The 18,864-nt window shown below is 33.8% G+C and overlaps 1 protein-coding gene across 3 annotated transcripts in view; it reads right to left on the reverse strand.

Annotated features, from left to right (window-relative positions):
- Positions 1-18,864, reverse strand: part of EML5 (EMAP like 5) — a 93,699-nt gene that overhangs the window by 41,369 nt on the left and 33,466 nt on the right. For all 3 annotated transcript variants that reach the window (XM_052693435.1, XM_052693434.1, XM_052693436.1), the window contains exons 10-19: positions 18,116-18,328; positions 17,166-17,333; positions 15,784-15,890; positions 15,325-15,443; positions 8,152-8,338; positions 7,190-7,295; positions 5,794-5,887; positions 3,703-3,803; positions 2,025-2,227; positions 576-687 (exon numbers count right to left, since the gene is read on the reverse strand). In XM_052693435.1, coding sequence (XP_052549395.1) covers positions 576-687; positions 2,025-2,227; positions 3,703-3,803; positions 5,794-5,887; positions 7,190-7,295; positions 8,152-8,338; positions 15,325-15,443; positions 15,784-15,890; positions 17,166-17,333; positions 18,116-18,328 — 1,410 coding nt within the window. The remainder of the gene's footprint in view (positions 1-575; positions 688-2,024; positions 2,228-3,702; positions 3,804-5,793; positions 5,888-7,189; positions 7,296-8,151; positions 8,339-15,324; positions 15,444-15,783; positions 15,891-17,165; positions 17,334-18,115; positions 18,329-18,864) is intronic.

The following is an 18,864-nucleotide window of genomic DNA, read 5'->3' on the forward strand; positions in this document are numbered from 1 at the left end:
TAAAAAAAGCAAAAACAAAAACAAACACCTGGGAGGTAACAGACTCAAGGTGAAAACCATTAAGTCAAGTAGACAATGCAGAAAATAGGACATGAGGAAATAGTCTTAGTACACAAGAAACAGGTCTCAAGTTGCATCCGGGGAGGTTTAGATTGGTTATCAGGAACAACTTCTTCACTTAAAGTGTTCTTAGGCATTGGAATAGGCTGCCTTTGGAAACAGTGGAATCTCTGTCTCTGGAGGAACGTGCGAATGCGGTGCTTAGGGACATGGTTTAGAGGTGGACTCACTAGAGCTAAGTTGATCATTGGACTTGATAATCTCAAGGGTCTTTTTCAACCTAAATGGTCCTGAAATTTTCCATAAATATTAAGATCTGCTCTCAATAAATGCGCAATTAGACACTACTACCATTCCCCACCTGACAGAAATATGTCTTAGTTAAAATCAGTACAAACTCAAGTATTAGTATTTCCTATGTCAAATGTAAATCTTCCCCCGATGGAAAATGCAATTTCACCAAACGAGTTTTCTATTGAGTAAAATCAGAAATAGGATAAAGTCTGATGTGTTACCTTTAGAGCCAGGGGCCAAAGCAGCCCTTTTGATGGCATAGGTTTTGAGACAGCGTTCAAAAGTATCATCCCAGAGAGCTACTACCCCATCCTTTCCTCCAGTGACGAATCCCTGGCAAATGAAAAAATGAAATAAAAATTCACAAGATAGAATCACTCTCTTTCATTAATACTTCACTGATTTCTACCAATACTTAAAATTTATTATATTGAAAATTATTGTAACTACACATGCACAGAACTACACGTTAGAGATTAAAAAAAAAAAAAATCAGGAGCAACAAAATGATTTTTTTAGTCTCTAGATGCAAGCATTACACAGTTCTATACGGCCCAGATACTCAGACCGGATTTACAAATTCTATCCAATAAGCTTTGACTATACTAAAAAGTAATGTGACTGTTTGACACATATAAGTATTTTTCTTGATATTTAGCCTAAGTATTATTTACTAAGTATCGTTTTACATTTCACCCAATTACTCATGTCACACTTCATATCACTTATAAAAAAATATTCAGTGCTTATATGATTCAAATATATGTCTATCTGTGCCATTATATCTCAAAAAATTTTGTCAACAGTTCTTGCTTCGTCTGAAGTTTCTGTCCTGAAACTCAAATGTTAAATTTGGAGTAATGATTTAAAGTTTTATTTTGCTCATTATAAGTATACAGATAATTAACTGGTAATGTTATTTACACTTAAGTACATGCTTACAGGCTTTCCAGGGCCAAAAAAAGGTGAGACCCAGGAGAAAGTAGTTAGTAACCTACAGATTGAAAGCTTCCACAAATAGACTGTAATTGCAGCATAGAGTGTATGAGTATGATCTGGTTAAAACAGAATACAATTCTCAGAGTTGTGTCTAATCGCCTTGTATTTAGTTTTCTAAACACTTTTAATATCATAACCTCAAGAAAATGCTTATTTTGGAAGTAGTAAAAAGTAAAAAAACAAAACAAAACAAAATAACGTAAAACAGTATCAATCCCTCGTACACAGCTATTAGAAGTATATGTGAAGCGCCTCTTAGAAAATAAATTGGAGTCCTTTTCCTCATTCCACCCCTGTTGCATTTATGCTTTATGCCAGCACTTTTCAACAAGTCATAAAAAATATTTTCAGCATCACAGTGCTTATTAATAGACTCATCTCTCACAAATGAAGAACTGAGCATCAACTGAGCATAGCTAAGCCTCTGAACTTCATCTGCTAAGCAAACTTGCTACGAATCATCTTGTGAGTACAAATATGGCAGGGCAACATAGTCTAACAGAATAATCCTCTTTTCATTCAGATGGTGAATTTAGGAAATCTCAAAGAAAGCTTCCACTATTTTTTACATTATTTGTTCACTGTCATCCTCAAAGCATCATGAATAAATTACAGAGGTTTTTTTGATTGTTTAAATTATTGTTTATGTGGAATTATAGCTGTGAACTTACTTTTTCTAATGCGTGCATGCTGAACACAGGACCATCGTGTGCTTTGACAGTTTTTATGAGAAACACATCTCTCCAGATACAAACATCTCCTGTGGAAGTTCCAGAGAATGCCATCTCTTCAGTCCAGCCATATACCGCACACATCATTGTATCGGCTCTTCCCATAGCACCTATGCAGCCCTTTCTCCCAATTAGTCCTCCCCCTGGTTTAAAACAAAAACAGCTCATAACAACAAAATACCTACCACAGTACACAGAAATTCCACATTAAAAATTAACTTGAAAAAAAAAACTGATTAGGACAACATCCCTTTCTTTTCATGATATGCTTTCAGAATATCTAACTTTATCTTCGAGGTTTGTTGTATTGGCTTCTGGATGATAGAGACATTATAGCTATATGAATTTTAAAATTCTTTAAAATACTGTAATCTGAAGTTATGCTAGTCATAATAAATACTAACTTCAAGACAGAAGGTCAGATTCAGGTTTTCATATTCCTCTGAGAAACTTCACCTGGTACAGAAGTCCCTTAGGATCTGATATTTTGTACCACTCTCATAGCTCCAGGGTTTGAGGCAGGGTCCCAAACACTTCGCCATCACTTGACACTGAGGAAATTTAATCTAAACTATATACTTTGGCTTCACTTCTCACATTAATTGAAGTTGTTCTAATGCAGAATTCAGAGACTTCACATTTGTCAGGGTGATGATACTATGCTCCTCTTAACACTGCTAAGCATGTTTCAAAGTAACTGCCCTGTCAGTATTCACACAGGGTTACAGTATTAGAGAAATTTGATACCTGCTCACTGAGCAATGCCAGAAAATTTAATCAATTTCATGTTTTTACTCAAAGTATCTTCTGCTTTTATTATCTTAGTTAAGATAGCAAGCAAAGCTGTTAAAACTAGTAATTTACACAGACTTCACCTTTCTCTCAGACAATCTTACCTAATTTCTCTTGCAGCATGAACTGAGAAAATCAGCACGACTTCTCTCATCACAGATTTTTCTCTAAAATCAGACTTTTGCAGGGATTTAGATGAGCTCAAGTGCATAGATTCTGCTTGAACAGTTAGAGCACTAGTAAGCTAGTCTTCTGCAGCCCATACGCATTCATGAACTTTTTGAAGTTTGATGCTGTAAATTTGACACTAACATCAGGGAATGGCCTTTTTTTTTTTTTTTTTTCTGAACTGTTCACAATTTTTCAAGCAGATAAAAAGTAAGCTGCTTAGCTAGGTTTTTAATTGTCATGTTCAATACATGTATGTAAAATGATAAGTCTCACTGGCAGATGTGTCCTCTTTAACTATTTTGTCTGAATTTTTGTCTCATTTTTAGATTCATTTATATTTGTGCCTTTTTACTGTTCTTCTTCCAAAAACTGTTGCACTGTTTTACAGTTCAGCAAGATTTTGAGATGTTAGGTATAAAGAAGTCAGTAGAAAGTCCAAATTTTTCTATTTGTGTATCTCTAACATAGAACACTGATAGAATCATCAATACCATAATAATGGCCATTAGTGTTATTTCTAATAGAACAAGTAAGAAGCTAACTTACAGAGCTATATGGAGAAGGTATCTGCCTTTCATGCATGAAATACACTTTAGAAGATGTATTATTTATACTTTAAATGACAGAAAATGCTGTAATTACAAAGTTACCTTACCTGCTCTTCGCCAGAATTTCAAGTGTTTAATTCCAACTGTAATCAGTTTTTCAGGCATATAAGGATTAATCTTAACAACAAAAATCTTATCTTTGCTTCCCCTGAAACATAAAGCAAAATATTTTCCTCTTTCAAATAAAACAAATAAAAACCAATGTTATTTAACATCATAAGTGACATGGACAGTAGGACTGAGTGCACCCTCAGCAAGTTTGCAGATAACACCAAGCTGAGTGGTGCAGTTGACACACTAGAGGGAAAGGATGTTATCCAGAGGGACCTGGACAGGCTTGAGTGGTGGGTCCATGCCAACCTCATAAAGTTCAACAAGGCCAAGTCCTGCATCCAGGTCAGGGCAATCTCAAGCAGATACTGGTTGAGCAGAAAATGGCTTCAGAGAAGCCCTGAGGAGAAGGATTTGGTAGTGCTGATTGATAAAAGATTCAACATTTGCCAGCAATGTGCACTTGCAGCCCAGAGAGACAACTGCATCCTGGGTTGCATCAAGAGAAGTGTGGCAAGCAGGTTGAGGGAGATGATTCTGTGATTCTGTCCCTCTTCTCTATGCTTGTGAGACCCCACCTTGGAGTACTACATCCAGATCTGGAGTCTCCAACATGGAGTTGTTGGAGCAGATCCAGAGCAGGGCTATGAAGATGATCAGAGGGCTGGCACACCTCCACTATGAGGACAGACAGAGAGCTTCAGCCTGGAGAAGGATCTGAGGAGATCTTCTAGTGGCCTTCCAGTTCCTCAAGGGGGCCTACAGGAAAGCTTTTATAATTTTATAAGGTCATGTAGCAACAGCATGAAGGAAAATGGTTTTAAACTGGATGAGGGTATATTTAGACTAGATATTAGGAATATCTTTACTGTGGGAGTGGTGAGACACTGGAACAGATTACCTAGTAGGGTTGTGAATGTCCCCCTCCCTGGAAGCATTCAAGGCCAGGCTGTACGGGGCTTTAAGCAACCTGAACTGAAGGGAGGTCTGCCTAGAGCAGGGGGGTATTTAAACTAGATGGTCTTAAGGGTCTCTTCCAACCCAAACCATTCTTTGATACTATGAAAATTGTAGTGATTTTTTTTTTTTTAAACAGATTTGTTTTTATTGTTACCTTCCTTATCCTGCTAACGTTTACTTCTGAACAGTTTACAATTATTTTATTATAAAAAGAAAGAAAGCCAAAGAAGGAATATACTGAATTCTGTTCCATTTCTCATTAGCTTTCAGTTTTCCAAAGGTGAGAAATTCACTTCAGAAATCCACTAGGTGGCCTTTTAGTAACAAAAATATCTATAGAAAATTGATGCATTTATACTGTGTTTAAACTCCAACAGCTCATCATAAAATTGCAAGGCATACAGTCCTATGTATTATTTAAATCAGTCTTTCATTCTGAAAATAAATCATTTAATAATAAACGACAATTACCTTTTAATTACTTTTTAATTTTTCTAGTTAGAATCAAAATTATGCTGCTATATCAATTTTTAATGGAATATTTCAGCTGTTTCTAGAAGCACTGAAATTTGCTGTGTGTTTTGGATAGCTCACTGTGCTCCTAAGCACATTAGGCCAATGCCTTGCTTCAATCTTGAGTTTAAAAAACAGCTGTCAATGTTTACTACTTATGCAAGGATATAAAGATTACCATTAGTTTTATTTATTCAAAATGCGGAATAGACACTTATTGGTCCCTGGACAAGAGCAAAACTCTTACCTTATGTGGTTTTCAGACTACTGAACAAATTGGTAGCAAAGACCATCAACTGGTTCCTTTCTAAACTCATACTGTGATCTGAAAAGTACAGCTGCTGCTCTCAAATATTCTATTCTAGATGAAAATCAACTCAGAGAGACTAAACTGATAAAGTTTGATTTATAAAAAAAACAGTTTGTAGGTTCAAGGACTAGGGGCCTTAAAATAAAGAAGCTCAGTACAGACTCCAAAAGGTTTAAGCATCATGAGAAAGGCAAGTAAATGAAGTCTGAGGTCTGGATGTGACATTTCTTAAGTAATATATTTTACTCAGTGTCTCCCAAGACTAACTCTATGTATAAATTTTAAAAAGAAGTTAAATTACTACCTTACTGCTGAAAGCTTCTCTCCTTTCTTCCAGTCCCAGAGGACAATAGTATGATTGTCATCTATTCCAACAGAAGCCAATCTTTTCCCATCCGCTATAAAAATAAATTTACAATTGAGAGAGTAGATAGATAATTTCATGCTGCAGTAATAAGAAACTACACTAAAAAACATTTGTTAATTTAGAAATATCATAAGGAGGATATAGAAACAGGTGAATCATCACATGACATGGTGTGGCACATTTGTCACATGGTGAGCCACATTAGAGGCACATTTGTCATCTCTTTTAAATCTGAGTTGTCAGTTGGATGGAATTGCGGACTAGGTTGAGAACTCTGTATTTGATTTAACAATTAAGAACTATGAATTTAGCAAAACATCACCAAATTTCACAGTTAAATATATTACAACCATCACTCTCTGTTTTCTGAATTATCCTTTTAAAAACTGCCCTTAGATGTTCTGTTTTTGTACCATACCTTTGCTCAGCGAGTTGCTGGCACAGCTGCCAAAACTCTTCATCACAGTTGCACTGTGAGTGTTTTCTGCTCACTCTGAAAATCCCTGTTCATTTCTGAACAGCAAAGCACTGAAGCAACACTAGGAAGTTTATGAAATATTCCTGTACTTGGAATGGTGTCAAATCTTTCAGTAGCTCTGATATTCACCCCATCCCACATCCCACAATACACATCTTTAGGATCATTCACCTTCACTGTGAGGTTAAAAGTCCTATTTGGTAAATTGAAATCCTTGAAGAATAAACATAAACCAGGTAAGATGAGGAAATTTAACACTGGTAGAAAAATTCAGTGTATAGAGTGCAAAAATTTCAGAAGTCTTAACTGGTGCTCTCCTATTTTAGTGTCAAATAAAGAAAAGAAGTTGGGTTTCCTCCCACAAGGACTCCATAATGGGACTTAATGATTTTATCATATGTATCACATATACCCAAATGGGTATTACACAATTAAATATATATATATATACATACACACACACATACATATTTATACATATTTAAGAGCACAACTAAATACTGTTACTACTGATATATATCTAAGAAAAAAAGAGCTTACAATTGTAATGCAGACACAACACTTAAGATCTGCAAGCCTGTGCCATACAATTAACCACAAAGCAATCAGTTTGATTATTAAATGACAGAGAATTCATTCTTGGATTTCCTGACTTACAAGATTCCACAGGAGTTCTTGTTAATAAATGATCACTCTAAAATAGCCTCACTCATTTGACAAAATAATTGGAGAATATTTTTAATACAAAATCTTCAGTGCAAAGGAATTCCCCTCATTAGAACTCATTAGTTTATTCTTTTGTACAGTAAGAGATGTAAATGATGTAAAGTAAATAAATAAACAATTACTTATTACCTGAAAAATCAACAGCGCAAACTCCATACTGGTGATAGCCCTTTAGTACTGAAAGTGGTTTTATTGTTTCAGTATCCCAAATGTGTATAGAGGAATCTCGACCAACCTGAAAGTACACATATTTAAAAACTTTTTTTTTTAATTTTTATTTTTTCTTGTCAGTTATTTGACATAGTTGTTCAAAACTTTAATGTTGGCAAATATTTCAAAAACTACGTGGAATATGTCAGTGATAACATGTTTCTAGTACTAATTTACTTCAGCATCACAATTACCATTCCCACAAGCCGGCTCTCTTTCCTTAAGAGCATTATAAGGGCGTCATAAGCAAAACTTTATTAGTAAAGTTTTAATTTCTCCACTTCAATAATAGAATTATTACTATAATGATTACAATAATTATTTTATGGTACTTATTATTATCATACCAATAATCATACCACAAATCAAACTTTCAAGTAATGGTTTACAAACTTTTATGGAAGTATATTTTTTAGAAAACATTATCTTAAAAGTGTCGTCTGCAAGAAAGATGAAATGAAGTGTTACAAACACTGGACTGCATATAAAGAGAACAGCTTGATTAGAGGAGGTAAAATCATAATACATGAAATGGACAGACAGAATACAGTAAAAACTGTTTCTCATAGTTAATTTCACAACTAAGATTTTAAAAAGAAAACAAACAGTAGTAATTATCCATTTACTCCATTCATAAACATGCAGAAGAAACAAAATTATACTCAAGATAAAAGTCAAAAGAGTTCTAGTGAAACTCATATAAACAACTGGGAAAAAAAAGCAACACCTCCTATGTTGCAGTTTTTAACATTACTCCATCTGCAACAGAAGTGCATTCCATCATTGGAACAAATGTAGATTGGACCTCCTTTCTCCAAAACAGGCTTTTCAAAGTTCAGTGATAACAAAAAAGTCTTATTGCAAGTAAACACACTTCCTACCTGGCCTGTTGCCACATAGTCCTTTAAGGGATGAATAGCAAGGCAAAGAATGTCATCATCATGACCTAGATAAAAGCGCTGTGTGTTCTGCTGTCGATTGTACACTACTCCCACTGCTGCAACATGGTATACAATTTCACCCGTCTGAGTGTAAAATAAATTGCTTCGACAGTCATAACCTCTGTAACTAGACAAAAAAAGTTTGTGCATCAAGGTCATAACCATACACACTGATACTTTATGACATAAAATTACACACTATGTATTTTACAGATGTAAAAGTTCAGATTACTTACCAGTTAGTATTTATGTGTTTTTGGAGTTATTAACTGTTTTTTTCTCCCCAAAATTTATCAATTTGCTTTACTATTCAGGTATCACTACTACCAGCATTATAGTAGCTGAGTGACTTTAATAGTCACTCTTAACAACCACTTTGGAAGATAAAGTAATAAGTAATAATTTTCCAAACCACATGGAGAGTTTAGGCATGCAACACAATTAAATGGAAAAAAACTGATTCGTTAATTAAATGAAAACAAAACTGAGTTTTTGGACACTTTATGTTTTACTGGTCAAAAATTGAACAACAAAATTTCCTACAAGAACGTGGACAACACAGGCACCGTCAAATTCAAAGTTTCTTGAAGTGTTCTAGGTGTTAATACATAAATTTTCTCCCAAGTTGTTTTTTTGAAAGAAAGGGTGGTTTGTTGTTTTGTTGTTTTGTTTTTTTTTTTCCCCAAGGAAAACCTATGTCCTTTCAGTATCAGTACAGCACAGCTACTGCCAAGACAGGGCCAATACTCAGCTGAGATCATTATACACTATTTCTACACTACAGTGCTATACATATTTCTTCCTAGGTGTGACTAACTATTCCGTAAAATAAATAAATACATACATAAATGGCATTATCAAAACAGCTAGTGTCATAATTTCAAAAGTAATGTAGGAGACTATAATATCTAAACAACATTAAATAAACAAGTAAGTTTTAAAGTAGTATTTGTAATACTGCTATCCTTGGTAGCGAATAGAAGGAACATTCAAAAATGCCAACTTGTTTTCATTTTTCCTGTTGAAATAAAGAACAGTCCATAAATTCCTGATGCACTCTATTTCCATTCTCTTACTTTCCTGATTAATCTGTTTCTGTATCAGTTCCAGCAGATCCACACTAAATCAACTTTCCAGTTGTTTTAGAAAAGCAGGCAAAATCTGATTTAAACAAGTAGTTAAATTTATAGGAAGAGTATGATATCTGAATATGGTTGAATTGGTCATTAATTATTTTGATGTAGGGATCATAAGAATAAGAATCTAGCCAAGTACTTTTGCTCCCAATTTCTAACTCATCTAGTCAAAAATATATATATATATTCTAAAATGACAAGGAATTCATTTATAGCAGATAAAACAAGTGAACATTAACAATGAGCAGCTACAAAATAACTGTAGACTGTAATGCCTATTTTATACTTCTTGTGCTGTTATTTTCTTTGGATAATTAAAAGCATGTATCAGAACAAATTACATTATTTTTATGCAGAAAAAAGAGCAGGACCTTTTTGCAACATATAGGTTTTTCAGTGCCACATAGGACAAAAATGCATCTGTACACATACCAATATGGTACACAAGACACAAGTATTAGACAACTACTGGATGCAAAACACTGTAAAGGTTTAAATGGCACAGAAATTACGCTGTCAGGATCAAATACTCCTTCATAAATTTATATAAAGCTTTCCTAAGGTATATAATACAACAATATGCACAGATCAAATAATAAAGCTGGTTGACCAATTTAAGGAATACATTTCTGAAAACTCCAGTCATGGATCTATGTTCAGTCATACCAGATTTATATTATTGCTGGATAATGGCACAGCACATACTTTGATCAGGCTTGAATGTACTGTATTCCTGTTTGTTTACCTAAACTACATGCAGTGGTATTTATAACAGATTATGTAGTGACTAGGGATAAATTGCTAAAATTATCCTACGAAGTTTTTAAACAGATCAGCAGATGGTCCAGCTCAGCAATGTGCTACGTAGCCAAGTTCTTTTGCCTCAGTATCACCTGCTCTAATCACAGATGTACCAACTTGTCTAACCCAAGTAATAGTGAACTATCAAATCCAAACAAACCAACACAGATTAAAACTTTGAAAAGATTTCTCCCAGCAGGCTTACCAGTCGTCTCAAATAGTGAAAGGGTTGGGTTACTTGAAAATATGAGTTCGCTTATTTGCAAATACTATTTGTTAGGAAAATACAAAAGCAATCTTTCCTAAAGGAATTACACACTCGACTCAAGCCACAAACTTCCCGTTCCAGTATGTCAACATCTCTCCTATAATGGGAGCCCAGACTAGGACACCACAGTCCAGGTGTGGTCTCAGCACTGCTGGGTAGCAGGGAAGGAACATTTCCTTGGAGCTACTGGTAAAGTTCCTCCTAATTCAGCCCATGATACTGCTGGTCTTTTTTTGCCATGAGAGTGCATTGTTGAATCACGGCCAGCTTATTATCCACCAGAATCTCCAAGTCCTTTGCAGAACTGCTTTCCAGCCATGGCTCCCAGCTCGTACTGGTGCACGGTATTAATCCTTTCTACACACTAAACTTTTCATTTTCCTATTTCGAAGTTCATGAGATTCCTCTGTGCCCAGCTCTCTGTCTGTCCAGCACCCTCTGAATGACAGTCCAACCAACTGGCGTGCCAGCCATGCCTCGCAGTTTTGTATCATCTGTGATACTGTGAACTCTCAAGATGGGTTTCATAAAACCACAAACACAGAGACCTTCTTAAAAAAGCAAAAACTGTGATACTACAGAAAGTAAAGCTTTGTAAATAAGACTCTCTTCTACACACTCTTTAGATTGGTACTCACAAATAGGTTCCTAATCTCAGTTTTTCTTCCAGTCCAGCAATCTTTCGGTGTCTCCTGAGTTTCCATTCCTTCAAAGTATCTAGAAAAATCTGTTTCCAATGAGCTTTGAGCTCACTTATATGTTTCTCCCTGTTCTTGTCAAAATGACCAATTTAGACTAATGATACAGGTGCTTTTTCTGCTAGGCTTCAGCCTCCCTCAACACATATCTTTCATTAAAAAATTACCCCAGTAGCAATGCATGGTTATTTTGAAGCTGGATTATTTCTGCCTGACCCAAAGCAAAACAGTCAGTCAAGATAAGCAGGCAGCTTTCTTTGACACCCAGCCAGCACTAGCTTTTAGAGGAACATAATATACAATGACCCACTGTAACTATGAAGAAATAAAAAAATAACCTATCTCTGTATGCAATAAAAACAGCTTAAGCACATGAAAAATGTACTGTGAACAGCAGAGATTATAGTGATGGAAGGAGTGCCAAAGAAGATATCTGGACCAGTTCTTGCTCAAGAATAATTTTCCCATGTTTCACTGTGTACTTAACATTGTTAAAAATTTAATTGCAAGTACAGAATTATAAAAACTATACTGAAAATACACCTTAAATGAGATTATTTTAAAAACCAGATATGAAAGAAAAACTAACATTTTTTCTAGCACTTGTTAAAACACTACCAATATATTTTAAGTTAAGCATAGTGAAACTAAATTAATTAATATAGTGCATCACGGGAGTATCCAAAACTTATCTAGGATGCAGAAGAACAGTTTGCCACTTCTTATAATCAAAAGTTTGAGGTTTAGTGCAATTCCTCTGTTTACAAAAAAAAAAAAAAAAGTTTCAATCATTGACAATTAAAATAAAGCATATTTTGCCAGAGCATTTGTGAAATTTTGTAAACCAGTTAAACAAATCTGAGCTTTCTCACATGCCAATTAACTAAAACCCTGACTATATATGTAATATTTACGAAAAAAGTAAAATATTGGTTCAGACAATCAAAGAAAGGGTGAAAAAGAGAATGCTTCAGTGTTCAAGACTGCTCTCTGAGAGTATGTCACACAGTCACAACACATTTATCCATGTATCACTAATCCAACTAGAACTGAGATTAGCATTTAATTTCAGAAAAAAAAAAAAAGCAATTTCTTCACACGCATTTACAAGACATTGCAATTAATGACTAGGAACTAAATAGTAATGAAAGAAAGCTCTGGATCATATATATTGGATAATATCTAAAAAGGCACAATAAATACAGCACTGCATTCCACAGTAGGTGATGCTCTCAGGTAGTCTTCAGTAACATCTGATCAGACTATGCAGGATTGACTGAAGTTATCACAGTAGCAACTTTGATAAGAAAAGATAGCTCAGTAATACATAGAAAAAAAAAAAAACTTTGCCATTATCAAGGTCATGAATATAACGGACTGGATTCAGTTAGAGATTAAGATAAATAAGCATAGATGGATTAGATGTATTAACATACATATTTTAATCAACAGCCTTCGGTCAATATAGTCAGTGGAACCTGCAGAGCAATCTGCATTCAATTTCATATGAGCCAAATTAATGCCTATGCTGCACTACCTTCTGACTGGATATCCAGTGATTTAACTAATGTTGAGATACACACATAAGAACATCTACCTTAGTCAAATAATTGTAAGTTCTTTAATCTGAAGCTGGATCCCATGCACAATTGCAACATCTATGTGTCCAAACCAGGGACAACTTCAAAAGTAATGTGCTGCCTGGAAAAGAAGTAACTTGACTAATGCTGTGAATGTTTCAAAATTGGTATGTTATTCTTCAAAATATTTATGGGAAAATTTTGAATGTAACAGAACATTCCCCAGAAAATCTCCAAAAAAAGTGATTTGAAAAAAAAAAAATTACACAGCTGAAATCAGTCTTTAGCACAGAGGGAGGTGGGAGATATAAAACAGCGAGAGAAAAAAAGCATAGCCTTATGGAAATGTTTTCTTGGCATGAACCACTCATCATCTACTCATTTCAAATGCTATTTGAATCTATGCAGCTCTGATAGGATTCCATTCAAAGTGTCATAAGAGTCTAACTTATGAGCATGAGAAATCCCTGGCCATCTTCAAATTGCAACCAAATTTCACCTTACCATCAGCTTGGTTCAATGAATACATTAGAACTCAATCTAAATTTTATATAAAATCTTTTCATATTAAAGAAAAATAAAATTTGTTCTTGTAACATCAGCAGTACAGCTTTAAGATAACACAGGGCAAAGGTATCTGCATCTTTATTCCTGGGTCAGCAAAAAGAAAGTATCAAAAACAATGAGTCTGAGAGTTTTCCTGAATATTTCAAAAAACGTATCCTTTCTATGTTTCTGAACCACCTCAGCTGCACATAGCAGAAGGAAAATAACAGGAGGCCAAACTAGTGTACCACTTAAATAATCTGCTCCTGCTGATGATTCCATCAGATCTCTTAGACAATGATGCACTTAGAGATTAACCCGCTAATAGAAGTTGCTTTCTCACACATATTAGTCATTAGGCTGGCTCACATACTAAGTATTATTTTATCCCCTTCCAAAATAGGAAATAACAAGAGGTTTAAAAGATTTCCTACAAGATATTAAAATATTTTTATAGTTCATCTTTCAAGGCAGTTGACAATTCAAAACACAAAAAACAGCTCAAAAACAAAGAAAGGAAAAAGAGCTTCTTAGTTCCCTAGTTTTGAAAACCACCACTTTTTACACTTTCAAGGAACATCCAAGACATTTCCATTGCATCTAAAGAAAGGTGAAGGAAAGCAGACTTCCTGTATCAGAGAATATGCCTATTACTCACTTGGATGTGGGTCACTTTAAAGTTAACAGCCTGGACACATTGAGAAAAATCTGTTGTTCAGCATGGATTCTTCATTAGTTTCCTTGATGCACATTGGGCAACCAGACAGAACTCAACTGGACATTCTACTTCTGTTCATTCCTGGATATTCTGGTCAAGCTTCACTTCTGTTGTGAAGGAAATAACAATAATCCCAAAGATCCAGGGCCCTTACTCATACTGCATCTTCCTCAGGATCATTTGGTTTAATTCTTAGAGCAACTTTTAAATTAAAGACTACATGCAGCTATCCAGTTTACTGCATTTTCCTACACAGCTAAGAAAAAATCTTCAACTAAGAATCCTGGGCCATAAGAGATAGAAACAAAAATCCAGCTTCATACTAGTTACTATTTGTCATTATTTCCAAAGCTAATCCTGAAACTCCATGTCTTCTACAGACAAAACTGCTGAGTTGAACCATTAAGTATTCTTAACCAATTAATTCATTAAGCATTCCATATGAAAACATTTTAATATTAAGAGTCATTACTATGTAAAGATACTGTTTTACAGTAAAGATAAACACTGCCAGTAACTTATCATTCTTATCATAAATGTCTCTAATAAGTACTAGCATTCCTGAAGAGATATCTTTTGAAATGAAAACACACTATTTACCAATTTCCAGTGCCTTAGTTTAACAAGGATTTTGGTTTTTCTTTCTATCAGAGACTTTATTACTCTAATGTAGTAATGTCCACTATCAGTTCACTTTAAAACACCACCTTTATTCTGATGAAAAAGCTTTCACTTAGAGTGTTATGGAAAACTGCCAGTCCTAAAGATGAAATCATAGGATTTCAACGATGTATTTGGAAGTTATTTTGTTACTTAAATTACTAGCACTAAAAAGAGAATGAAATTGAATTCTAACACATACACAGGATCTATTAAGAAATAAAATTTAATTCCTATTCAAGCCAAGGTACTTATAAATTCTTTCTGATTAGGGATAAATAGCTAGTTTATAGATAAGTACTATTTTTTTTAAATAAAACACTGTTAGAAACATCACTTAGGACAAAACCCAAGTGCCTTCAACTAAACCAAGTTTCTATTGTAGTTTCTGTAATATGACACCAGTGAGAACTTTCCAGAGTAAAAAACATGAGTATTAGTCAATTTTTTATTTAGTCACATCTATTCAAATAATAAATCAGCTAAATTTTCACTGCACTTCAGAATTCATTCAGAAAAAGTCCAGCTTGGCATAAAGCGGCACAAACTTAGCGTAGATTTAGTTTTACAAGAATAAATAAAAACACTAAATCACATAGCTTTTCACTAGATTTTTAAACTATAAATAACAAGTTTGATTAGTCTTTTGTTCCGAAACAGTTAATACATTCTGGTTGTATATTTTAAAGAAACCTATTTTTCATACCCATGAACAAAATGCAATCTTATACTGTTCCCTGGAGCTCTCTCTCGTCTCTTAGAAGCTGCACTTTTTCTTTTTTCTTTACATTGCTCTTTAAGTTGAGGTAGATCTTCTTTGTAAACCTTCAAGAAAGAGCACACTTATAAATCAAGAGATTCACACATAAATAGTATTTCTGAGAATTCAGCTACAATTATCACCAACAAAAATGTGGTAATGACACCGATGAAAAAATGTTTTCAGTAACCATAGCTGGTACAGCTATAGTAGAAAGTAAATTGTATCTAAATTACAACCAAAATTCTAATTAACATGCTAGAAATACATGTAATTTTTTTTTTCTTGTCCAGTTACTACTGACTTCTCACTCTTCTCAGTTCTCAAATTTCAGGAGGTCCTGATAAAAGACCTTCATAAGTTCCAGGAAACATTCCAACTTCCATTAAAACTAAAAATCTTTACCTGTCTACGATATGTGATCTGTGTCTCTTGTTCAATTTCAGAGTCCAGCTCTGGAACATCAGACTGATCTGAATCTGATTCATCACTATTAGAATCAACCAGACTCTCTGTCAGCAAGAAAACAGTAATAGAAAATGAAATAAACTAGATGACAAATTAGGAAACATTTAGAATAGCTGCATAATGTTTCTGATTTGAAAAATCAATTTTTATATTAACTATAACACAAACTGCTATCCTTTAACAGGATCTATTTTATTGATACAACAGAGACAAGCTAACTTGAAAGTATGGTAATTATTTGCATGCTTTTTTGGGATTGAACTACTTTTAATTCATTAGTATTATTTCATGAATGTTGATTTTCAGAAAAAAAAAGAAGAGAATGAAGTAACAAATATAAAGGAGAACAAGCATAAAGCAGTACTAGTACAATGACGTAATGAATGTAAGTCAGAATGGCTATTTTGCACACATGCTGTATTAATTTTCTACACTCATGAGTATATTGAGCATGTAGGAGAGACAAATGCATGAAGGCTTGCAGAAAACTAGAACAATTAAATGGATCCAAATGGATATAATAGGGTTAGACTAGCCATGAATGAAAGCAGCAATTCTTCAGTTAGATTAGGAAAATTTATTATGGATGAGAAGGAAATGGTAAAACTTTCAGTAATGAAAAAAGAACTGTCAACGTGATCCAGAGAAAAGCAATACTACTTTGTAAAGATAGTAGATAACAGTGTTTGGGAAACCACAAAAGCAACAACAATCAACAGCGTGGTAAAGCAGATATATGTTGCATGTACTGTTATATACACAGAAGCAAGGTTCTACATCCCGGAACAAGGAACCTAAATCACTCTTAAGAAAGAGGCGTTTTATCTTGGGTGCAATACCCAGTAAGACATTTGGGACATAGGAAAAAATGATGAAAATTAATTCATAGCATGAAGGATCAAAACATTAAAAAGCTTTCTGAAGTCTTCATCAATGAGATGAACTTTTTTTTTTTTTATTTTCAAATATTAAACATATATAGAAACTTAAAAAAAAAAACAAGATAAATACTAACAATATTTTAATTATCACCTACACAATGCAAAAATTTAACAAAGTGACAAAACTTTTAAATTTTCCTTTCCACAGGAAACAGCATGATAGTATTTTTATTTATTTATACAGTGCTGATAGACTGATCATACAGGACACATACCGTATTAGGTAATGCTCTTCAGTACTTCAGACAGATGCAAATTTTACAGAATAATAATTTTATGCAGTCTAGAAATTCTGAATATCTGTTTCTTTATTGGCAACTAATAATTATACTCAGGCCTCCCTTTCTCCCCCCCAGCATTATTTTATACATTACTTACCTTGCGGTGCTATATGAAGGGAATCCTTCAACTTCCGATCAGGGACAAATTTCCACTGAAAGACAGAATGATCTGCTCCTCCAATGGAAACAACCCACTGGTGATCGTGTGACCATCTGACATTTGTCACATGAGCAGAATGACCAAGATACTTTTTAAACTTTGCTCCTAGAAAAACAATGAAAATATCTTTTAATACACATGGAATGAATGTTTCAGAAGCATAACAGAAATATATATAAAGAAACTAATAAGATACCTCAATTACTAGTGATTAAGCTAATTAATACTGTAAATTGATAGCAGCAACTTTTTGCGCTGTCCTCAAATTTTGATTTCTTTAAAATGTTGTTAAAAACAACAACAAAAACATCAACTTAGATTCTAGAAAATAATGTTTCTAACAAGTTAAACATAGAGAGAATACACGTGATAGTCCTGTACGAGGACTAGAATACACTAGAATAGGCTTCCTACAGAAGTGGTTGATGCTTCATTCCTAGGTAATAGTCTCATTAATATGCTTTAACTGATTAGCCCTGAAATGTTCAAGCAGCTGGATTAGATGATCTTAGTATGTTTCTTCCAACCAAACTATTCCATTCTGAAACTACTTGAAGACTAAGGTGAAAATATTTAGATACATATCTCAAAAAGGGTGGACTGCATAATCTTGTGAAATTCTATTTAAAAAGAACTATTTTAAAAAATAAAAAAACACATAAAACTTTAGAAAATCCTATTCAAAATGTATATAAAATCCTGGTACAACTACTATTACAGTTGCCTATACACCATGCTTTCATTTATTTCTACTCTGAGTCCAAATTAAATTTTAAATATATATATAATTGGCCAGCTGTATAATTTTCAAAAATCCAGTTTTCTAAGACTTTTCTCTTGAATCACCAAAATTCATGAATATGCACTTATCAATTCAAAGGTACTACCTTTTCTTAGACACGGGTATCGAAAGAGCTTTACAATTCCATAATCATCAGCTGTAACCATAACTTGTCCAATAAAATTTGCATCCACTGAATTTATATCATTTATATCTGAATATTTAGGCCAGATTCCATTAACTTCAACACCAGAAACACAAGTCCATGATGCCCATTGAACCCCTTTTAATTCCTCCTTGTTTGTTACTTCCTTTCCATCTAAAAAAAAAAAAAAAAAAAAAAAAAGTCATTTTTCAGTATTTATGTAATTTTAAATAAAATATTATTGTGGAAAAAATACTTCTTACAGCACAAGCTCTTGTAAACTAAAGATCTAAAAAAACAGATGACACATCTGAGACACAATATATTGATTTTTCATATATTTTAAAAACCTTCAATGCGAGCAAATATAATCCTTTTAATATTCAAGTTCAGTAATTAAAAAGTTGTTAAGGTATTGAAAAACTGAATTTGAATATATTTTCTTTTTGCAATAAAGCAGAACAAATATTTACTCTGGAGAAATAAAATAATTTTCAGTTCAGCATCTCTAACATGCAGCAGCAATAAAAACATGTAAACAACTGTCAGAAAATGCTATCCTCATTCAAATAAAGTCAGTATTTCCACAGACTTACTAAAGTTTCTTCACAATCCTGTCCTTGGAACCAGGATCCATTTTAAGTCATTTTTATAAAACTGCTATACATTCTTTCTGCAATTAGCAAAAAATATAAGAAAGGCAACTCAGA

This window comes from Tympanuchus pallidicinctus, unplaced genomic scaffold (genome assembly GCF_026119805.1).
Source record: "Tympanuchus pallidicinctus isolate F22 unplaced genomic scaffold, pur_lepc_1.0 scaffold3, whole genome shotgun sequence".
NCBI classification, from domain to species: domain Eukaryota; kingdom Metazoa; phylum Chordata; class Aves; order Galliformes; family Phasianidae; genus Tympanuchus; species Tympanuchus pallidicinctus.